At 44.3% G+C, this 19,408-nt stretch overlaps 1 protein-coding gene across 2 annotated transcripts in view; it reads left to right on the top strand.

Annotated features, from left to right (window-relative positions):
• The window catches only part of MAP4K2 (mitogen-activated protein kinase kinase kinase kinase 2), a 305,818-nt gene that overhangs the window by 82,062 nt on the left and 204,348 nt on the right, over positions 1-19,408 (top strand). For both annotated transcript variants that reach the window (XM_069208012.1, XM_069208011.1), the window contains one exon: positions 10,420-10,477. In XM_069208012.1, coding sequence (XP_069064113.1) covers positions 10,420-10,477 — 58 coding nt within the window. The remainder of the gene's footprint in view (positions 1-10,419; positions 10,478-19,408) is intronic.

Genomic DNA, 19,408 nt, shown 5'->3' with positions numbered 1-19,408 from the left:
AAACACAGTTTTTAGAGAACATTCTACTTGCGAAAAGGGTGCCCCAACTTTCTTTCTAGGCAACATCTCTTTAGCAGAGATCAGCAAACATGTGCCCATCATCCTCCCTGGAAGCTATCGGTGATCACAGATAAATATGACTAGAGCCCAAAATGCTGAAAGGAATGACACCATATTTTGTAGAAAGGTAGATCTTTTAGTAGAAAGAGCCCTTTTTATAATTTTATGTGAGTCTGTTCAGTTAATAAGGAAAGAAAAATATAGATATCTAGGAATACGGATCCCTTGGATTGGAGCGAAAAGCATGGCCCTGATTGACTAGCCACAACCTGGAAGGAAAGTTGCGGCTCCAATTTTGTTTCTTGGCTAGGCCCCCGGGAAGAAAACATAAATAAAAACATAGATAAGGAGTCAGGATAGAGGTATCCTGACCCCATAGTACACATGGAGGGGTTTCTAAGGGACCCCTCCTGGGCAGAAAAATGCCAATTTTGTTTCCTAGGCCGATCCACAGAACTGCAGACCCACCGTGGTGCACAGAATGACCCTCCCATGTAAATTTGCGATGGATCTGAAGCTCAGTGGAAAAGAAAAATCACACACCATACCCCAGGCCGTGCACAGTGGTGGTTGTATTAACATACTGTATTTATTTATTACTTCACGTTAAAAAAAAACATTGAAATACACTGACAAAAAAACAAACATTACAGGGACATTATGGTTAGGTTCATGTTTTGCCCACACAAAAGCATAGAACTTCAGCAATTATAGTTATATTTTTGTTATACTTGCTGAATTTCTATGGTTTTGTCTGGGTAAAATGTGAACCTAACTATAATGTCACTACACATATATACATATTTGTACAGGGTATGTATTTTATATGTAAAATACACGGGGTTCTCTAATCCCTGTATACCTCGACTATTATAAGTTATTACAGTCTAGTTGTGACGTATTAATGCCTGCTGCTAGAGCCATCACCTGAGGTGAAAGGCAGGTTAGGCCATGGTCATAATTTGAGCAATTGTTTAAAGTAACAAAATGAAACATTGCTTTTCTTTCTTCCCCTCTATTTTAATAGCATACAATGACAAGCAGAGAGAATATGTCTATTTTTGCACTCTTTAGACAAAGAAAAGCATATTTCTACACATTCCGAGCTACTTCAGCTTTTTTTTTTTAACTGTCTTGTGTTTCACTGTTTTTAATATCTGTTTGCAACGAATATTTAAGAGATTTTTGATGTTTTTAATTTTGCACTATAGGTTTTATATATATTCTTCACGTTTACAAACATGCTCATTCTTTCATATGAAAGAGCTATGCACCAAGGTATCTGATAGAGACTTCTAGTTGCAGATTCCTTACCTTAGAATTTCCCCCAGGCTTCAGACTGGATCCGGAGATTTTTCTTTGAGCATTACCCTTGCGTGTCGGTAGGTGGTGCCGGTCGACTACGTGGGCGTCGTAGTCGCTGTGATGACGTCAGGAGTAGTACATGGACACAGCCTTTGTGCAGTAACGTCAGTTCTTTTCTTTCTGTGCCACACACTGATCTGGAGAGAGCTACCCTGGTCTCTTTTTGACTGACTTCGACCATTTTGTTGAGTTTTCGTGAGATATTTGGTGCATCGAGGATGTCCCCAAAGACCGGTTTCAAGCTGTGCGAGGACTGTCACTGCATGATGTCAGTGACGGATCTGCATCAGGTTTGTTTGTGGTGTCTCGAGCGCGACCACGACCCAAAGCCATGCTCCGAGTGCCAGGCCATACACCCGAAGGCCTGGGCACTAGTCGTCTTTGAAATCTTCGGGTGCAGGTAAGAAAAAAGAAGAAGTCGAAGAGGTCCCATTGCTCTCCGACTTCGCCCTGGGTGACACGTAAGGAGCATCAATGCTCAAGGCCTCCGTCCTCAGAGCCTGCGTCTGGGTCTGGGTCCGCTCCGTGCTTCCTCGAGTTTCCCAGAGCTGGAGTGACCCCCACCCAACTTAAAGAATTCTGTGAGGCCATGCGCCTCATCTTTGGGCGGACCAACACTGATTTGGCACTTTTGGGCCCAAGGTTCGGTTAAGGGGCCTTCGGGTTCCGCACCGGCGGCTTCGGCTCTGGCCACCGAGGTCCCCTCCGGATCCACTCTTGGATCTGCACCGGTGCTGGCGCCCCATTGAGACCTTCCCCGGCACCGGGTCGATTGTCGACGCTCCCGACGAAGGTAGTGCCCACTATTGACATTGACCAAATCCTTATCCCTGACGACTCGGAGTCGGAGCGGCATCAGCCTACGCTGCCTTTGTCTTCAATGGGGCCTAGGTCAGATTCGGACCCGTTTTCCTATGGGTACGAATTCGGGGATGGATTGGAGGGGTCCCTGGACCCTTATGAATAACAGGATGACACATCTTTGGACTGGGCTCAGGAATTGGGCGACGCCAGTGGTCTGGATACTTCTCCAGATGCTGGCATGCTGTCTCCTCCTACCGTGGCTACGGCGGAGGGAGCAACTTATGGTATGGTGGTCAGTAGGGCAGCTGAGGCCCTTGGCCTTGAGCTTCCTACTGTAGAGGTCAGGTCCAATCTCCTGACGGAGGTGCTTCAGCCAGGGGCTTCCACATCCAAACCCTTTTTGCCATTCAATTAAGCCCTCACCGAGGTCCTTTTGGGTACTTGGTCCGAACCCAACACTGGGGCTCCTGTGAATAAGACTATCGCACGCCACCATCAGCCCGCTCCGAATGACCCTAAATTCCTGTCCCAACACCCCACGCCTGAGAGTCTTGTCATCCAGGCTTCCTCTATTTCAGGCGCATTCCCTTCCGCAACCCCAGATAGGGAATCAAAAAGACTGGAACAATTGGTAAGGAGTTGTTTTCTTCCTCCAGTCTCGCGCTGCGGTCTGTGAACACCACATGCCTTTTGGGCTGCTATACCCACTGTTTGTGGGAAACAGTTGTGCAAGTCCTGCCGCAGATACCGGAGGAGACCCGTGCTATCGTCTCCCAAGCTGTGAACGATGGGAGAGATGCAGCGAAGTTCACAATCCGTTGTGGGCTGAACACGACCGACTCTCTGGGCAGATTGGTTGATATGACGGCCTTGAGACGCCACCCCTGGTTGCATACTTCTGTTTTTTCTGGGGATGTCCAACAGCCCCTCATGGACATGTAATTTGATGGCTCCCGTCTCTTTGGAGACAAAGCGAACTCGGCATTGGAGAGATTCAAGGATTCGCGGGTTACGGCTCGATCCCTTCGTCTTTCCTCTGTACCTCGTCCCCCAAGGTCCGCTTTTTGCCCCTTTCGTGACCACAGAAGGGGCTCCCTGTCATGTCCTCCTCCCAGGCACTGTGCCACCCATGCTGTCCAGCCTCTGTGTGGCCGGGGACGTGGAATCCCACGTGGGCATGGTACAAGGAACCAGAGGTCTGCCCAGTCCACCACTGCCCCCGCTGCACCCTCCAAACCCTCCTAGTCTGTCCCCCTCAGTCCGATCCAGTTGGCGGCAGGATTCGCCATCACCTGCCCCACTGGGAATCCATCACTACGGACAGATGGATTTTGCAGATCAATTGACAGGGCTACTCCCTCCCTTTCGAATCTGCTCCACCAGCCATGCCTCCATCCTTCAGTCACCTTCCAGAGGATCATTTGGCACTTCTCCGCCAGGAAGTCGTAGCTCTCTTGGCCACGCAAGCTATAGAGAAGGTCCCCGAAGTAGGTTGTGGTTGTAGTTCCCGCTACTTTCTGGTTCCGAAAAAGAACAAGGGCTTACGTCCTATCCCAGACCTTCGGGACCTAAACTACTTCCTCAAGAAGGAGAAATTCACAATGCTCACCCTGGCTCAGGTTCTTTTTGCTTTAAACCCAGGAGACATGGATGGTAGCGTTGACTTGCAGGACGCTTATTTTCACATCCCCATCCTGCCTCTCCACAGACGTCACCTATGATTCGTGGTAGGTCACGAGCACTTCCAGTTTACCGTGCTCCCCTTCGGCCTTACCAGCGCCCCTCGGGTGTTCACAAAATTGATGGCGGTGGTTGCAGCTCATGTGCACAGGCTAGGGGTATCAGTCTTTCCCTACCTCGATGACTGGCTGTTGAAGGTGGACTCGCCCCAGAAAGTTTTCTCCCACCTTCAGACTACGGCGAACCTCCTACACACGCTGGGGTTCACTATGAACGTGCCGAAGTCGCACCTGACTCCCTCTCAGATGCTCCCCTTCATCGGAGCTGTTCTGGACACAGTGCAATTTTGGGCTTATCCTCCCAGAAATAGAGTCCAAGACATTCAGGCTATGATTCCGATCTTTCAACCTCTTTCTTGGGTTTCAGTGTGACTGACTCTGAGGCTGCTGGGCCTCATGGCCTCCTACATCTGCTGGTAACACATGCCAGATGGCATATGCGGGCTCCGCAGTGGGACTTGAAGTTCCAGTGGGCGCAGCATCAGGGGAATCTCTCTCCGACATGGTCCATCTCAGAGGGGACTGCGAAAGTCCTGCAGTGGTGGCTTTTAAATCCGCATTGTGTCCACAGCAGATCTCTCTCCCTTCTCCTATCAGATCTATCTATAGTGACAGATGTATCATTTCTGGTTTGGGGCGGCCACATGGGAGAGGCGGAGATCAGAGGCCTCTGGTCTCCGGCAGAGACTGGGCTCCATATCAATCTTCTGGAGCTCCGGGCGATCAGGCTTGCTTTGAAAGCATTTCTTCCCTCTCTCAAAGGGAAAGTAGTGCAGGTGGTCACGGACAATACTACTGCCATGTGGTACTGCAACAAACAGGGCAGAGTAGGGTCCTGGACCCTTTGTCAGTAGGAACTACGCCTCTGGACATGGCTGGAACATCAGGGCATTACCCTGGTGGTTCAACATCTGGTGGGTTCTCTCAACGCCAAAGCGGACAAACTCCGCTGTCGATGCACAGCCGATCATGAATGGCGTCTTCATCCGGAGGTGGCGCAAGGTCTCTTTCAGCAGTGTGGAGAGCCTTGGTTAGATCTGTTAGCCTCCGCAGAGAACGCGCAATGTCAGCTGTTTTGCGCATTGGATTTTCTAAGTTGGCACTCACTTAGAGATGCTTTTCTTCTTGAGTGGAACACCTTTCTGCCTATACCACTTCTGCCCAGAGTTCTCAAGAAGATCAGGAACGACCGGGCCCAAGTCATCTTGGTGGCTCTGGACTGGGCACGGAGAGTCTGGTATCCAGAGCTATTGAGCATGTCCATCGATCCTCCACTCAGACTGCCTCTTCGGCGGATCTTCTGTTGCAGCAACAGGGGACATTACTTCATCTGAACCTGTCCAACCTCCGCCTTCATACGTGGAGATTGAGCGGCGACAGTTGACGACTTTTGATCTTCCACCCGAAGTCTGCGATGTTATCTTGGCAGCCAGGCGTCCCTCCAATAAAACTGTTTAAGTCTGTCGTTGGAATAAATTTGGGGCATGGTGCACCAACAAATCTGTTGATCCCCTCTCTGCCCCTCTATCCGAGTTTCTTCTGTTCAATCTTTCATTAGCCCAGCATGGCTCTGCTTTGGGCACCCTTAAAGGGTATTTATTTGCCATTCTGTCCTTCCTTAGGTTACCCGATCAGTCCTCACTTTTTAAATCTCGTATTGCGAGTAGATTCCTAAAAGGCCTCACCCATTTATTTCCTCCCACTCCATTTATCATGCCTCAATAAGACTTCAATCTTGTCCTTACTTATTTAATGTGTACTCCCTTTGAGCCGATGCACAATTGTCCCTTACGGCTCCTCACCTTCAAAACTGTCTTTCTTGTTGCCATCACCACTGCTCGCAGGGTGAGTGAGCTTCAAGCCCTTTCGTCTAAACCTCCATACTTCTCTGTGCACCCTGACAAAGTGGTATTGCTCACTAAGGCTTTCTTCCTTCCAAAGGTGGTTACGCCTTTTCATGTAGGTCAGTCCATTACCCTGCCTACTTTCTATGCACCCCCACATCCTTCTAATGAGGAGGAGAGACTCCACCGTCTGAACCCAAAAAGAGCGTTGGTGGTCTATCTTAATCGTACTAAAGATTTCTGGGTGGACGACCAACTCTTTGTTGGGTATGTGGGTGCCAAAAAAAAGGAAGGTTGTGCAAAAACATACCATATCTCGGGTACTTCTTCGCATCAAAATGTGCTATGCTTTGACCAAGAAGCAACCCCCTGAGGGCTTGCGTGCTCATTCCACCAGAGCAACTACTGCTTCCACTGCATTAGCACGCGGAGTTCCTGTCCTGGATATCTGCCAGGCAGCTACGTGGGCATCCCTGCACACGCTTGCTAAACATTACTGCCTGGACAGTCAGGTCTGTCGGGATGGCTACTTTGGTTGTTCGGTCCTGCAGGACTTCCTAATATGATCTTGGTTCATAGCCCACCTCCGAGGATGGCATTGCTTGGGTATCTATTCTAAGGTAAGGAATCTGCAACTAGAAGTCTCTATCAAATGTACAAGTTACTTACCTTTGGTAACGAAATATCAGGTAGAGACATATCCTAGTTCCAGATTCCTTACCACCCACCAATCCTCCCCACTTGCCAACTGATTTCTAGGGACTGGGATTCCCTCTTCAGGTCCTTAGCACTGACGCACCAATCTCAGTGTTCTTAGCGGCTCTGCGCTTTGGCATGGAAAGTCGTTAAAAGAAACTGACGTCACTGTGTGAAGGCGGCATCTGTGTACTACTCCTGACATCATCACGGCGACTACAATGCCAACGACGCCTGCGGAGTCGACCGACGCCACCTACCGATGCGCAAGGGTATTGCTCGAAGAAAAATCTCTGGGTCCAGTCTGACGCCTGGGGGAAATTCTAAGGTAAGGAATCTGCAACTAGAATATGTCTATGCTAGATATTTCGTTACCTAAGGTGAGTAACTTGTACTTTCAGTGTTTTGAGAGAAAGGTGATGGTGTGACCATGCATTATATGGGATAAATCATTCCTTGTGTACATGCTAAGGATATTGCGAGTCAACTCTGAGTTCCATCATCTTATAAAGGAACTCATTCCTCTATATGGTTATAGAACTCCTCAGTGACTTGCAGTACCCTTATAATGTTCGGCAGGAGGTACCTTTTATATATTAAACAGTGGTGGTTACCATTGTGTAGTTATAGTCAGGGCAGAGAGTTTCCATAGGAAGAACATTTTTCATTTCACTAATAACTTTGGCGCCATTTGACGAATGTTCATGAAACATTCCCAAATTAAGTTCTCTAAACCTCAGGTCCTTGATGGACAGGTTTGCACCTAACTGTCAAGCACAGGCCAAGAAAAAAGAGAGGGTGGTACCAAAATGTTGTTTATCCATTCTGAGTCCCATAGGAAATGTTGCTCTCCGGTACAGAAAAAACAGTTGAACGGAATTACACCAAATTTGGCAAAAAGTTACAACTTTACTCAGAAAGCGTGCTTTTTGTGATTTGGCATATATCCTTTCAGCCGCTTTTGAGAAATTTGCATTTAAAGAGGGGATTTGGTGGGCTTGAAGAGGTAAAAAGTCAGGTAATTCTAAATGGTTGGTCCCATGGCACTCCTGTAAATTAAAAAGAATTAGATCTTCTGATTGGCCAGTGGACCTTTTTTCCTATGGGCCATTTTGATACTGCGGTACCAGCACTGAATATTCTGATTGGCTGGCCACAACTGAAATCAAAAAGTTTAGACCACCGTTACAGGACTCGGGGCTTTGATAAGATAACCCATAAGGGGACAGTGTGGGAACATCCTGACCTCCAGGGCTTTCTGGGGGGTCTTTACTTTACTTTTTGTTCCTTGCAGTGGGTTGGACACAGGGCCAAACACCATTGTCACTCCCAAAGGCCATGTAAATGGGGGGGGAAGGGGGGGGGTTGGCCCCCTACTGAGGATTGGGTGTAGTACCTGGCCAGAGGCCAGGCTATCTGACAAAACACCCTGCTTCACAGCCAAACACCATGCTCAATGGGAGATTGTGCTCCTGTGGCAAGGTTGGGCTACCCAACCTCATACTGTACATGATCGGGGTTGGGCACCTCCAGGGACTGGATGCATGGCCTAGTCAGAGGCCTGGCTCTGAAGCCAACCTCATGCTGTGTACGGCCATAGGGTCATGTGAAGTCTTTAAGAGTATAATCGCAATGAGGTGAATAGAATATTGTACACAGGCATAGCATGTTGTATTACTTTGTGTCTACAATCCCTATTGGATGGTGTCACTAAGATTGTATGATGCAATCAGTGATGTCATTATTTATGCCACTTGGGTTGTCGTTAATGATATCATTTAACATGTTAAGAGTGATGTCATAAGCACTGCATGACAGGGGTGCAAGTTACAATTAGCTCAGTCAATTATAACTGGGGTATGTCAGTTTGTTTAAAGCATTCGTCTTTACCTTATTTCAACACCTTATTATAACACCACTTTAACTCTTATTTTTCCAGTGTCACTCCTGGTTCGATTGCTCAAAGTTTAGACTATTGCTGGTTGCATAATGGTTGCACCACTCCTGATCATGAGTCTGCCCAAGCATACACTACGCCGGCTATAAAATGGTTGCATCGCTGCTGCTCTTTTGTGGACCGTTCTGTGGTTGGTTGTATAATGACCATTGCTGTGGGTTGCTCCCTGCCACCCCTGGATGGACTTCACTGTGCAAATAGCATCCTTATGGGTTGCTCACTGTTACCCTTGGGTTGACTCCTTCAGCACATAACATGGCTGGATGTATAATTACCATTCCTATCAGTTGCTATGTTCTGCAACTGGGAATCCTTAGAGCAAGTACCGTGGCTAGTTGTACAGTGTCCATTCATTTGGGTTGCCACACCTGGGTGGACTCCTCAGGCAAATATCGTAGCTGGATATTTGATTGTTGTGCTTCTGTCACTCTGTGATGAACCTATTAGAGCATATACTTTGGCTGGGTGTATAATGCTCATTCTTTTGGGTTCTTCCCTGCTCTTCCAGGGTAGACTGTTCATAGCATAAGCAATATCTGGTTGCATAATGGCCATTTCTTTGTTTTGCGCTTCAGCCTCTTTTGTGTGGGCTTCGAAGCATATACAAAAGTCAGTGGAAGGTTGCACCGTCCAAGGATAGCACTCTTCATCTTTGGACAAATTCCTTTCCTTGTTCAATATTGCTTAAACTGTATGATAGAAATCGCGCCACAGAAAGTAGGTATCCATACGCGGGACCATGTCCACTCTCACACTCTTTTCTTACACACAGTGATCTGTAAACCCACACACTTGATGCAACACGATGGATAGGTCTCCATTATACCTTCATGTCATCAAAACACTTCAACATAGGCCACACTGTACTGATACACTCTATTTATCCACACACTAATATCTAATGTCTAAACGTCCTATAACTCACTCCTTTTCTATTCAGTTCATACCAAGGAGCAATGACAAAACACAATAGGAGCACATCCCTGTTTTTTCTCTAACGAAGTAGGCCACTTGAAAGACACACACTCTTTTATCTAAACTACTCTCATTAAATAACATGCAGCTCCTCTGCAAATGTGCTTTGGTACCTAATGAAGGGTATGACGCGCCATATAAAACCAACTATAATACGATAAAATACTATATTCAAAATGGAGGTAGCAGGTTATATTGACATGCTTGGGTTACCAAACAAAAATTGGGTGACCTCAATTACAGGAATTAAACAAAGCCAATGGGTCTGGCATGTGGATACAGTGGATTCAGATACAGCCGTTCACAAATGCTGCTTTGTCAATGCTCGGCAACAGGTAGTAAAACATAATTGTTTACTCTATTTAATGTATATAAGAGTTAAAGAATTAAGGGCCAGATGTATCAAATGTTTTTGCATTCGCAAACGGTGCGAATCGCAAAATTCGGCCATTTGCGAATGGAAAAATGCCTTTCACAATGTAGGAAAGGCATTTGCAGTGCAATTTTAAGGAATCGCAAAAACAGCGATTCCTTTAAAATTGCGACCCCATTAAGAGAATCTCAAATTGCGATTCTCTAAATAGGAAATCACAAATAAGGAATTCCTATTTGCGATTTCCAAAGCACATGTATCAAGCATTTCCTAAATGTGAATTGTGTATTTAGGAAATGCAATTACCGCAAATTCAAGTTTGATGGTAAGCATGTGCAATTTTTAAAAATGCATTATAAATGCATTTTTAAAAATGACATGTAGCACACATATATTTGCTTCACATGTCCATAAATATTTTTTTGAGGTGCATCAGAGCAGGCCTTAGGCGCCCAGCACCCTAAGGTTTGCATTACCTAATTGATTTCTCACCTAGCATTTCCTACCAGCGAGGATAAGCATGAGCGTCTCCGTGTCCTTGTTTGGAGAACTGGAAACGTTAAAACTCAGGACACTCACTCATTTTGTTCATTCTGTTGTTTTCAGGCTCGAATCACCAGGACGGGGGAGATGTCAGCAGTGAAGATCATAAAACTGGAACCAGGTATAGAATATTAGTCTGTATTTCTTTGAGGCTTTTCTCTTTCTGGTTTCTTTTCCTTTACCCTTGTAGGATTCTCCATATTCTGTAGCTGCCATCTAACCCCTTGAGCATAGACTGTCTCCTGAAGACTGTGATGGTCTATGTTAAGATCAGTGCAGTGGTATATTTAGGGCACCTTCTTTAAGCCTCAGAAATCTATGGTGTCTTCTATTGCAAAGTTTATGTACCTTTGCAACAGACGATTCAGGGTTCGCCAGTTCGATTTTTCTACTTATTCCTACAATACATGTAATTTTCAAGTTTGGATCCTGAGGACTACAGAATAAAAATAATGTATTGGGAAATGGAAATTATACAATTTCCGTAAAAGAAACAAATGTAAACCAGCCTGTACATAGACCACAGAAAAAATCAGCCTAATATTAAGCCTTATTAACAGAGCTCCTTATCCTATTTATCTTTACAAATATTAACCATGTCTGTGTGGCTCCTATTCCTGAAAATCACTAAACTGAAAATGATAATTTCCCATCACAGTGACTGAATATTTTCTACTCCTGATTGACGCACAGTTCACACACATCATTGCTCTCTGACTAACCGTTAGTGAGTTCCCTTCTGTTTCTGGGTTACCTGAAGAAAACTAAACCCGCGTTTTCGTTCCTTCTATTGCCTCAGCAAAAAGTGCTGATTCAAGTCCCAGAGGCAGCAGTGGAAGCTCTTAAATCATCGGATAAACCTGGTAATACCCAGTGCCACAGAAGAGTACTGGCCAGTAAGGCATGTCTTAGGCTTTTGCTCCCTATTCTCTTAAGCATGGACGTCAATTCACCAAAAGGCCAGCGATAGCGGAAGTGACATCACCCGCTCTTTGACCTCTGCTTTCAGTCACTCACACACATACTTAGACATACACACAAATTCGCACTTACACTCCCTATCACATAAACACATTCGCATCTGAAAGCATGCACACAACATACATTTACTGTATAAGCCTTTTTACTTACCCCAGCTGCCATGGAAGCAGGGCACAAGTAGGGGGTACAGGCGGGTAACCGGCGTCCACCCACTATTTTCACAAGGTGGACGCTGTCCACCCTACCAAGTACTTGTGCGGCACTGTAATTTGCTGAACTCCTCGTCATGGTGTAGTGTTTAAACATCGCACTGCATTCAGCAGTGCCTGCATGTTGTATGCTTTTCCTTCTGAGCAGCAACGTGCAGGTAAGTGTTTAAATTTGAGCTGGGGCCAGAACAAAGGCCTAAGTTAAGTGTCCATCAGACCTCCTTGTTTTCTCGCTGGAGCTATTTGGAGCCTCACACCTACCCGCAAATGTAAGGGAGGGGAAACAAAACCATACAGCTTGTTCTCACTTCACAAGTACTTAAGAGAGGCAGAATTTCACGTTGGCCTGTCCCTATATATGAGACACATGAATGCACTGTAGGAAGGCCAGGCGTGTTTGTTCTGTTCTGTTCCTGTATTTACACAAATAATAATTTAAATATTTTGTTTTATTTCTTTATGGCGCTGATTATCCCAATGTAGAGGGTCAGAGCACTTTACATCACATGTACACATTAGACATTGACAACAAATCATATAAGTTTAAATCTATGTACAGGATGTGTTACATTAGAAAGTGAGGGTTACAAGGTGTAGAAGTCACACGTCCTTCACAGCTCACTGTGCTATATAGAAGGATTACAATTTATGAACTGAAAGTAACAAAGGGATCTCTTTGTTAAAACGCAGTAGCCCACTTACCTATCTACATAAAATAAAAATCTGTGACGGTGTGCTTTGCAGGAAACACGTTAACCCTCTATGCTACTTTGATTACAAAATAGGACAAGACAAGACACACAACTCTCAAGCAAATGTGTTAAACACAAGAGTTATCTTACCATTACTATTAGTCCCTGAGAGTTATGGGGCATGCAAAGCTCTCTGCAGCAGGTGCCTTAACCCCATTAGATTTTTTTAAATACAGTCTTTGCAACCAATTAAGCAGAGCAGATTTATTAGCAAGTTTCTACTTGTATCAATATCTTTGTGGCAGAGATTTGAAAAAATACATGTTGAAATCGAGGTCCAGATTTTGTGTTGCGGTTGTGTCAGTTTTTTGGCACAACCCCAATGCAAAAATCTAATTTGTTAAATCTGTTCATTCACTCAAGTGTACTCCCTGTAGACCTGCTCAACATATGTGTGTGGCTTAAGATCAGATGTCACTTCTTGTGATTCCACTTCCTGTGAGGTATGGGTTGTAATGCCACTTCCTGTGATGTAAGTTCCTGTGATCCCTACTTTCGATGTCACGCTCCACGATGTCACATCCTGTGATATCACGTGCCATGATGTCACTTGCATACTATCTAACTTGGTTAGTCCCCCCACTTCCATCTTTTTTTTGGACTTGTGCCCTGCATGAAAGGGCATATTCCATCTAATTGTACCCCTTTTATTACACTAACAGTGAATAATATGTTATTATTCACTATCATTGTAGTAAAAATTGACAGAAAACAAAGACAGTTTAGTCACAACTGACGTCCATAAGGACAAGCTGCTACTGAGTTTCTGGCACTGACTTTACCACCTCAGAGGCTTCCGATTATAAGACCAAATATAGTTTGTTCACTCTTTCCTGCATTTTCCTTGTACTCATTCAGATGAGCATAGCAGACTCACTAGCTATGTGCCAGCTTACAGCAATGCCTTTCTGAAGGCACATATGCATTGTGTCTCTGCTTGGTTAGCCTGTCATGCCACACAACACCTCCTTACCACTGCACATTCATGCAAAGTCGAGGGTAATCTTCATCCTACCTAGGTATGTCATTTTTATCTCTAAGGTCCTAAACAGGTGTGAAACTACATAGCCGTCCACCTGGCCATCAGCATCATGTTTACACAATATATGTTATACATTAATGTGATAGGCACCTTTGTGCATGAATGATAGGTCACTTAAATTACAATTAGTTTTTTTTAAATTGTGTTGTTTCAGCTTCAGGCATATTTGAATGACCAGTGACACCCTGAAGCCCTAAATGAACATACCTTTATTATTACATCCATCGGATCCTGAAGTGGATGTGTTTGATTAATGATTATAATATATACAGTATTTCATTTTGACTCCCAAAGCTCGGAAGCAGCCTCAGTGATTCATCGATATGAAGAATGTATCAAGATTAGTTATTTTCTTCCTTCCGTTGGATCAAGCAGTCTCGGATCGTGGCACCCAAATGGGGCGTGCAGCGCAGCGTGTGGCGGAGGGGAGAAAGACAAACACATTAAATAAATAAAAAAACAAAACTCACCTGTCTCACCTCTGCCTCGCCGCTCCTCGGTCCTCGTCACAGCAGGCACAAACACCCAGCCTGTCCTGGGGTCAATCCTAACGCTGCTCTTATGCTGCTGGCAGCCTGAAAGCAGCATCATGATAGGCCCAGGCGTCCTTTATTGGTGCTCCGAAGCAGATTGGGAGCCTCTACCTGCTGTCTCCAACATGGCAACACAGTGCCAGGTTGGAGAGAGCACAGTGTGCATGTGTGTTTGGCCGTCCCGAGACGGACGGCCAAACACACATGCGCACTGAGGGAAGTGCTGTGCACTCCCCCTCCGTCCCTGTCACGCCCCATGGCCCCACTCCTTTAACAATAAAACGATAATATACAAGGTTTATGATTGTTTCATTGTTAAAGGTTTGCAAGTGCTGCTGCTGGCGGGGAGTGATGCTCCTCTGCCATAGAGGAGGAGCCGCTGCTGGGATCAAGTCATATGAGTGTGGTCCTGTATCCCTGAAGGATGTACCTTCAGTCTGAAATCTACTCAACAGTCTTGAACAATCTAAGTATAGGCATCGCCAAGGCTTTTTATATAAAAAGACTTGAAAATTAAGAGAAGAACTGCATAGAGCTTGACCTGCCATTATAGCAAGGAAAGAGAGAACTCTGCCTAATATCCGCTTGATCTTTCAAACAAGAGTAATAGAAAGTCACTGAAACAAGTGGGTATGAGCTTTCTGTAGTGAGAGCTACTTATGTTCAATGAAAATCATCCATAGCTTCTAATATTATGAGTTGTATTAGTGACCACATCAGACAAGACATTAGAGGCTACTGTATGCAAGAATACAATGAGGCATGGTTGCTAGCAGTAATGTAAAAAAAGTAATATTAATAATGTCTCCTCAACACTGCATGATTTATCACTCAAAAATCACCTGTAAATATATTTTGAAAATTCAGCCATTTTTCTCTAATCATCAGCTTATGATTTCTGAAAAGGCAACATTTTCATCTTGAATACACCAGGTAACAAATATATTAATTCAACCATTCAAAAGTTTCAAATTTTATAGGCCAGACTGCATGTAGAAGTGCTACTTATCGTGTGATGAGAGGGCTGCTCTGGGATGGTGGAGTTCCTAGACTGATTAGACGCCAGATGGAGGGAGATATTGCCCTCCTGAACGTCCAGTTATATTATTGGGCATCACAGCTTTTGATTACTAATGAATGTGCCTTCTCGTCACAGCCCTCGCTAAATGTGGGCTGATTTGCCATGGCCCAGGAGGGTTACAAACGTTGTTTACACAGAGGAGGGGGATCCACCCCCTTCAAATCCTGACGCTCACAATAACCACACTTTGGAAGAGGGTGACACGTAGACTGGGGTGGAGAGGCAGGGCGACGTTACGAACCCTCCTCTGGGACTCAGACCTGTTACGTGGTACAAGGGTCATAGAGAGCGATTAGACGTGGTATCTGCTGGTGATCTCCTAACTGAGAAATGTCTGGAAAGATGGGGTAATAATCCCATTTGACAAACCATAAGCTGGATACCAATTCTCAGGCAGCCAATTCATGTGGTACCAACAGCTCTGATTCCTACTTACTGGGTGTGGTGCATTGCAGGTGGAGATTGAGGAAGAGTCCCCCTGGAATGCAGGGTATTGGGCTCCTCCCAACGAGCCACACAGTGTCCCAAATTTACTCTACACTATTAAATAACTGTCTCCCCTCACTCGACCTCTTGAGGGAAAAATGGGAAAGAGATTTGGGCAGGCTAGAAGACAATGACTGGAGCCAACATGTGGGTACCCTATACCAGTGTTTCCCAACCTTTTGACTCCCGAGGACCCCCACTGAATAACTACTGGAAGCCGGGGACCCCCAAGAAATTTGTATGATTTACATTTCAAACATTAAAACAGTAATTTGCAAAAAATACACAAACAAGTACACGCCAAACAAATTCTCAAATTAGTAAAGATATCATTATTTTATATTGGAAAAAATTGCAAAAATTGGAAAACTTTAATGGGAAGGTTGGTGCTGCATCTCGGCGACTAACATTTCAATGTTTGGTTGTATTTAGGAAAGCTGAATCCTCAAATCAGATTCTACGTTTCCCAAGCGATTTTTGTTCTTATTTTTTAGATATATAAACTTTTTAATTTAATGTGTGGTGGGCAAAGGAAGTAAAACCATAAAGGCCTCTCATCTCTCCATAGCCTCTCTGTCACATGTATTTAGTTTGATTATAGCACCTCTCATACCAGTGAAGGGTGTCGAAACACTTTACAGGGGACTACAAGTTGTAGGATTCACCTCATCCATACTGTTAGGCATTTTCTAAGAGTGCTTGGTCTGGAAAAACACAAACTCAGGATTCAGAACATAACATAGTGGCTAGCCTTGACTTAATAGCGTACTCCTATGCAATCAAACCTTTTTTTTAGTAGTAATGAAAGAATTGGAAAAAATATAATTTTCTAATTTGTTCCATGTAGTTCTTTATTGACAGTTCATAACTCACTGTGCTAGATTATGATTGTGACTTATGAACTGCACAATAACAAAAGAATCTCTGTGACAAAAGCGGTAACCCACTATGCTATGCACCTAAAATGTGGTTCTCTTTGCATGATACACGTTCTTTGCATCTGGCATATTAACCATCTGCACTACCTCCAATGGGTCAAAACTGCCACTATTATAGAAACTCCCATCTCTCCAGCAGGTACATTAATCGCCAGAGTTTTCTTGACACTTTCATTTATGTCGGAAAGCTTACACTGAACTTTGCAGTGCTTTTAAAGCTGCCACACAACTGAATAAACAGATATAAAAGTACGCACATACTTCTGTAGAGGGCCCAGCTGGGGAAGTGCCTTTTATGCCGGTCCAGGCCTGCGGACCCCCTGGGAATGTGTCACGGACCCCCAGGGGTCTGCGGACCACAGGTTGGGAAACGCTGCCCTAGACACTTGGTGATCCTAGCGGGCTTCAGGCTGATCCACTTAAAGATTCAGCATAGGACCTATTACACCCGGAACAATGTGTTTCGGATAGATGGGGCACCGGATGATCGTTGTCTACGAGATTGCCACATGCAAGGATCCCTCATTCTCACAATTTGGGAGTGCCCGAAACTAATTACCTACTAGAAGAGAGAGGGGGAAAAGATTTTGTGGACTCTGGGTAACGAGGTGCAGCTTACACTTCAGTTGGTCACCATAGAAATCTGGAGCGAACAAACCCAAGGCAGCTATGCCCTAATGTTCTGTAATTTGGCGCTGATAGTAACCTGCAGGGATATACTTAAACACTTGGGGATGTCTAATACCCACACACTGAGGGAGTGGGAGGAGGGTTTAGACTGGTTTAAGGGACTGAAAAATTAGTACACCAAGTGAGAGGGTGTCCACATAGATTTGAAAAAATATGGGACCACCGGAGATCGGAGAGGGAAGAGAGTGATTAAAAGACACAAACCAAGGCCCGCTCTGATAGGGGATGTACAGGGTATCCACCCATGGTTTGAAGGTGAGGGAAGGCCAGAACCACACCTTTTACTTAGGAAGGAATATTGTCTTTCTTGTAGATGCCTGAACCGGCTAGGACCTCACATGATGAGAGTTACAGTAATAATGCATATTTTGTCTACATGTCCTCGGGAGGTGGGGTGTTGTTGTTTGTATCTTTCTGAAAAGACAAATAAATACATTTAAAAAAAAGAAGCTGCCAGTAGCTCACAAGCTGATCATTGGAGAAGCCTGTGCTGGTTATCGAGGTGGATGAGTAGAAACTGAGACAAACACCAGATCTTTTTTCGAGGCCCAGTCCTTCAATAGGATATGCTGACGAAGACTGAATGAAGCCTGCATCATAGGTGCTAGTCACTACCCTGATTACACATCAGTGGCCTATTGGAAAATCAATGTTTTGATACACTCCTATTTAAGCCCAAAGATAAAAATGTGTTGGATCTAGACAGGTGACTTACTGGAAGAAGCAGACCGCTCAATATGCGATGAGATGTCTTCTTCCATTCTTCTTAAAGTCAGGATTTCTGAGGTTCTGTTTTATTCAGAGGGGTATCCCGTGGAATGCCTGGAGTGTCTGCCCATGAGGGCAGCAAGCAGGACATGGCAGTCTGAAGGAGAAGAAGGATGTCACGTGGGGATTCTTCTTAGGGTGCTTGAAAGATGCCATTACTCAGAGAAGTTGGTGCGGCTAGCCTTAGGTTTACTCCTTTCCAACCCTACCAATTGTTTGTTGTCTGAAGTTCCCAGCCTAGATGCTACTACACTGTTTCACATGAAGTCAACTCCTCCTTTGACTAAACATAAGGAGGCTGGCCCTAAGATAGTTGTACTCTGATTTGTGCTGTGCTTTTGAGATGGATTTCTGCTTGGAACTCTAGTTCTGAAGATCTGTGCATGTCTATTTTTGAACCATGGTACAGGGTGGTTTTGTGCTTTGCTATTTGACTCATGTAATATTCTCTATCTTGAATCAAGAATTGTCCAGATTGCGAAGAAGGTTTTCTGCCTTTAGAGGCTTTTCTCTTCTAATTGGGGTTCTCCTAAGGAAACACTTGATAAATGTCACCTGTATACTAAGTGCAGCATTGCTCAGTGGCTACTGGGAAGAGTTGTTATTTCATCGGGCAACGAAGTATACTTGAAAGACCTTTGCAGTGTCCGGTCAAGAAATCTATCCCAGTTGGAGCAAAAGTTGACCTCTAAATTTTGCATCTGTGAAATCACTGGTTGGGACTCAAAAGGAGTGGCCAAGCGAAACTCTGTGTAGAATTAGGAATTATTTGTTGTCTTATTGCTTTTCTCCGCTTGGCCCTTGTAATTCAATTGTTTTGCCCCTTGTCTTAAAATAAGGCCTAGAAATGATCACTTTGTAAATGAATCTATCACAAATTGTAAAGATGCGCCCAACATTTCTACAGCACTGTGCCTTTGACTCTATCAAATCAGTTTTGTTAAGTTAACTGTCTCTAGTTGGAAATTTCTGAAAAAAGTCTTGAACAATAAAGGTTTACTCAGAGTATGTCTTTTTACTTTCCTGTTCTTTCATGTATAAACAAATTAAACATATATTAAAACATAAGAAATTGCTTAAAGATTCCTCTCAAACAGGTGGACCTGTATTGTGTTTTATATGTAGAGGATGAGCCTCAACAAGGGTTTGGCCTTGATAGTGAGACTGCAACTGGGACTTTAAAACTATAAACAACACAGGTTAAAATGGCAGCGCTCTTAGCCAAGTGATATATGGATAAACTGAAGTCCTTTCTCAGTGAAGACTAATATCGAAATTAACAATGAAGGGAAACTATTTGAACAGCTGAATACAGTGTCTTTTTATTTTGCTGGCATTTGAGAAAGGCATTTAGCCGAAACGAGCCATGCTGGGGAAATGAACTTAGCTGCAAACCTGGAGAGTGCTCCTTTAGGGCTTTGAAGTGAAGCCATTTTTGTTGGTATGTATATATATATATATATATATATATATATATATATATATATATATATATATATATATATATATATAAACATAAACATAGAGAAATAGTAGTAATAGTAAAGTAGAAGCACTTCCAACAAGTGTTTA

The sequence above is a fragment of the Pleurodeles waltl genome, chromosome 9 (genome assembly GCF_031143425.1).
Source record: "Pleurodeles waltl isolate 20211129_DDA chromosome 9, aPleWal1.hap1.20221129, whole genome shotgun sequence".
NCBI classification, from domain to species: Eukaryota; Metazoa; Chordata; class Amphibia; order Caudata; family Salamandridae; genus Pleurodeles; species Pleurodeles waltl.
The sequence above is the reverse complement of the archived record's forward strand: the minus strand, read 5'-3'. Positions and strand labels throughout refer to the sequence as shown.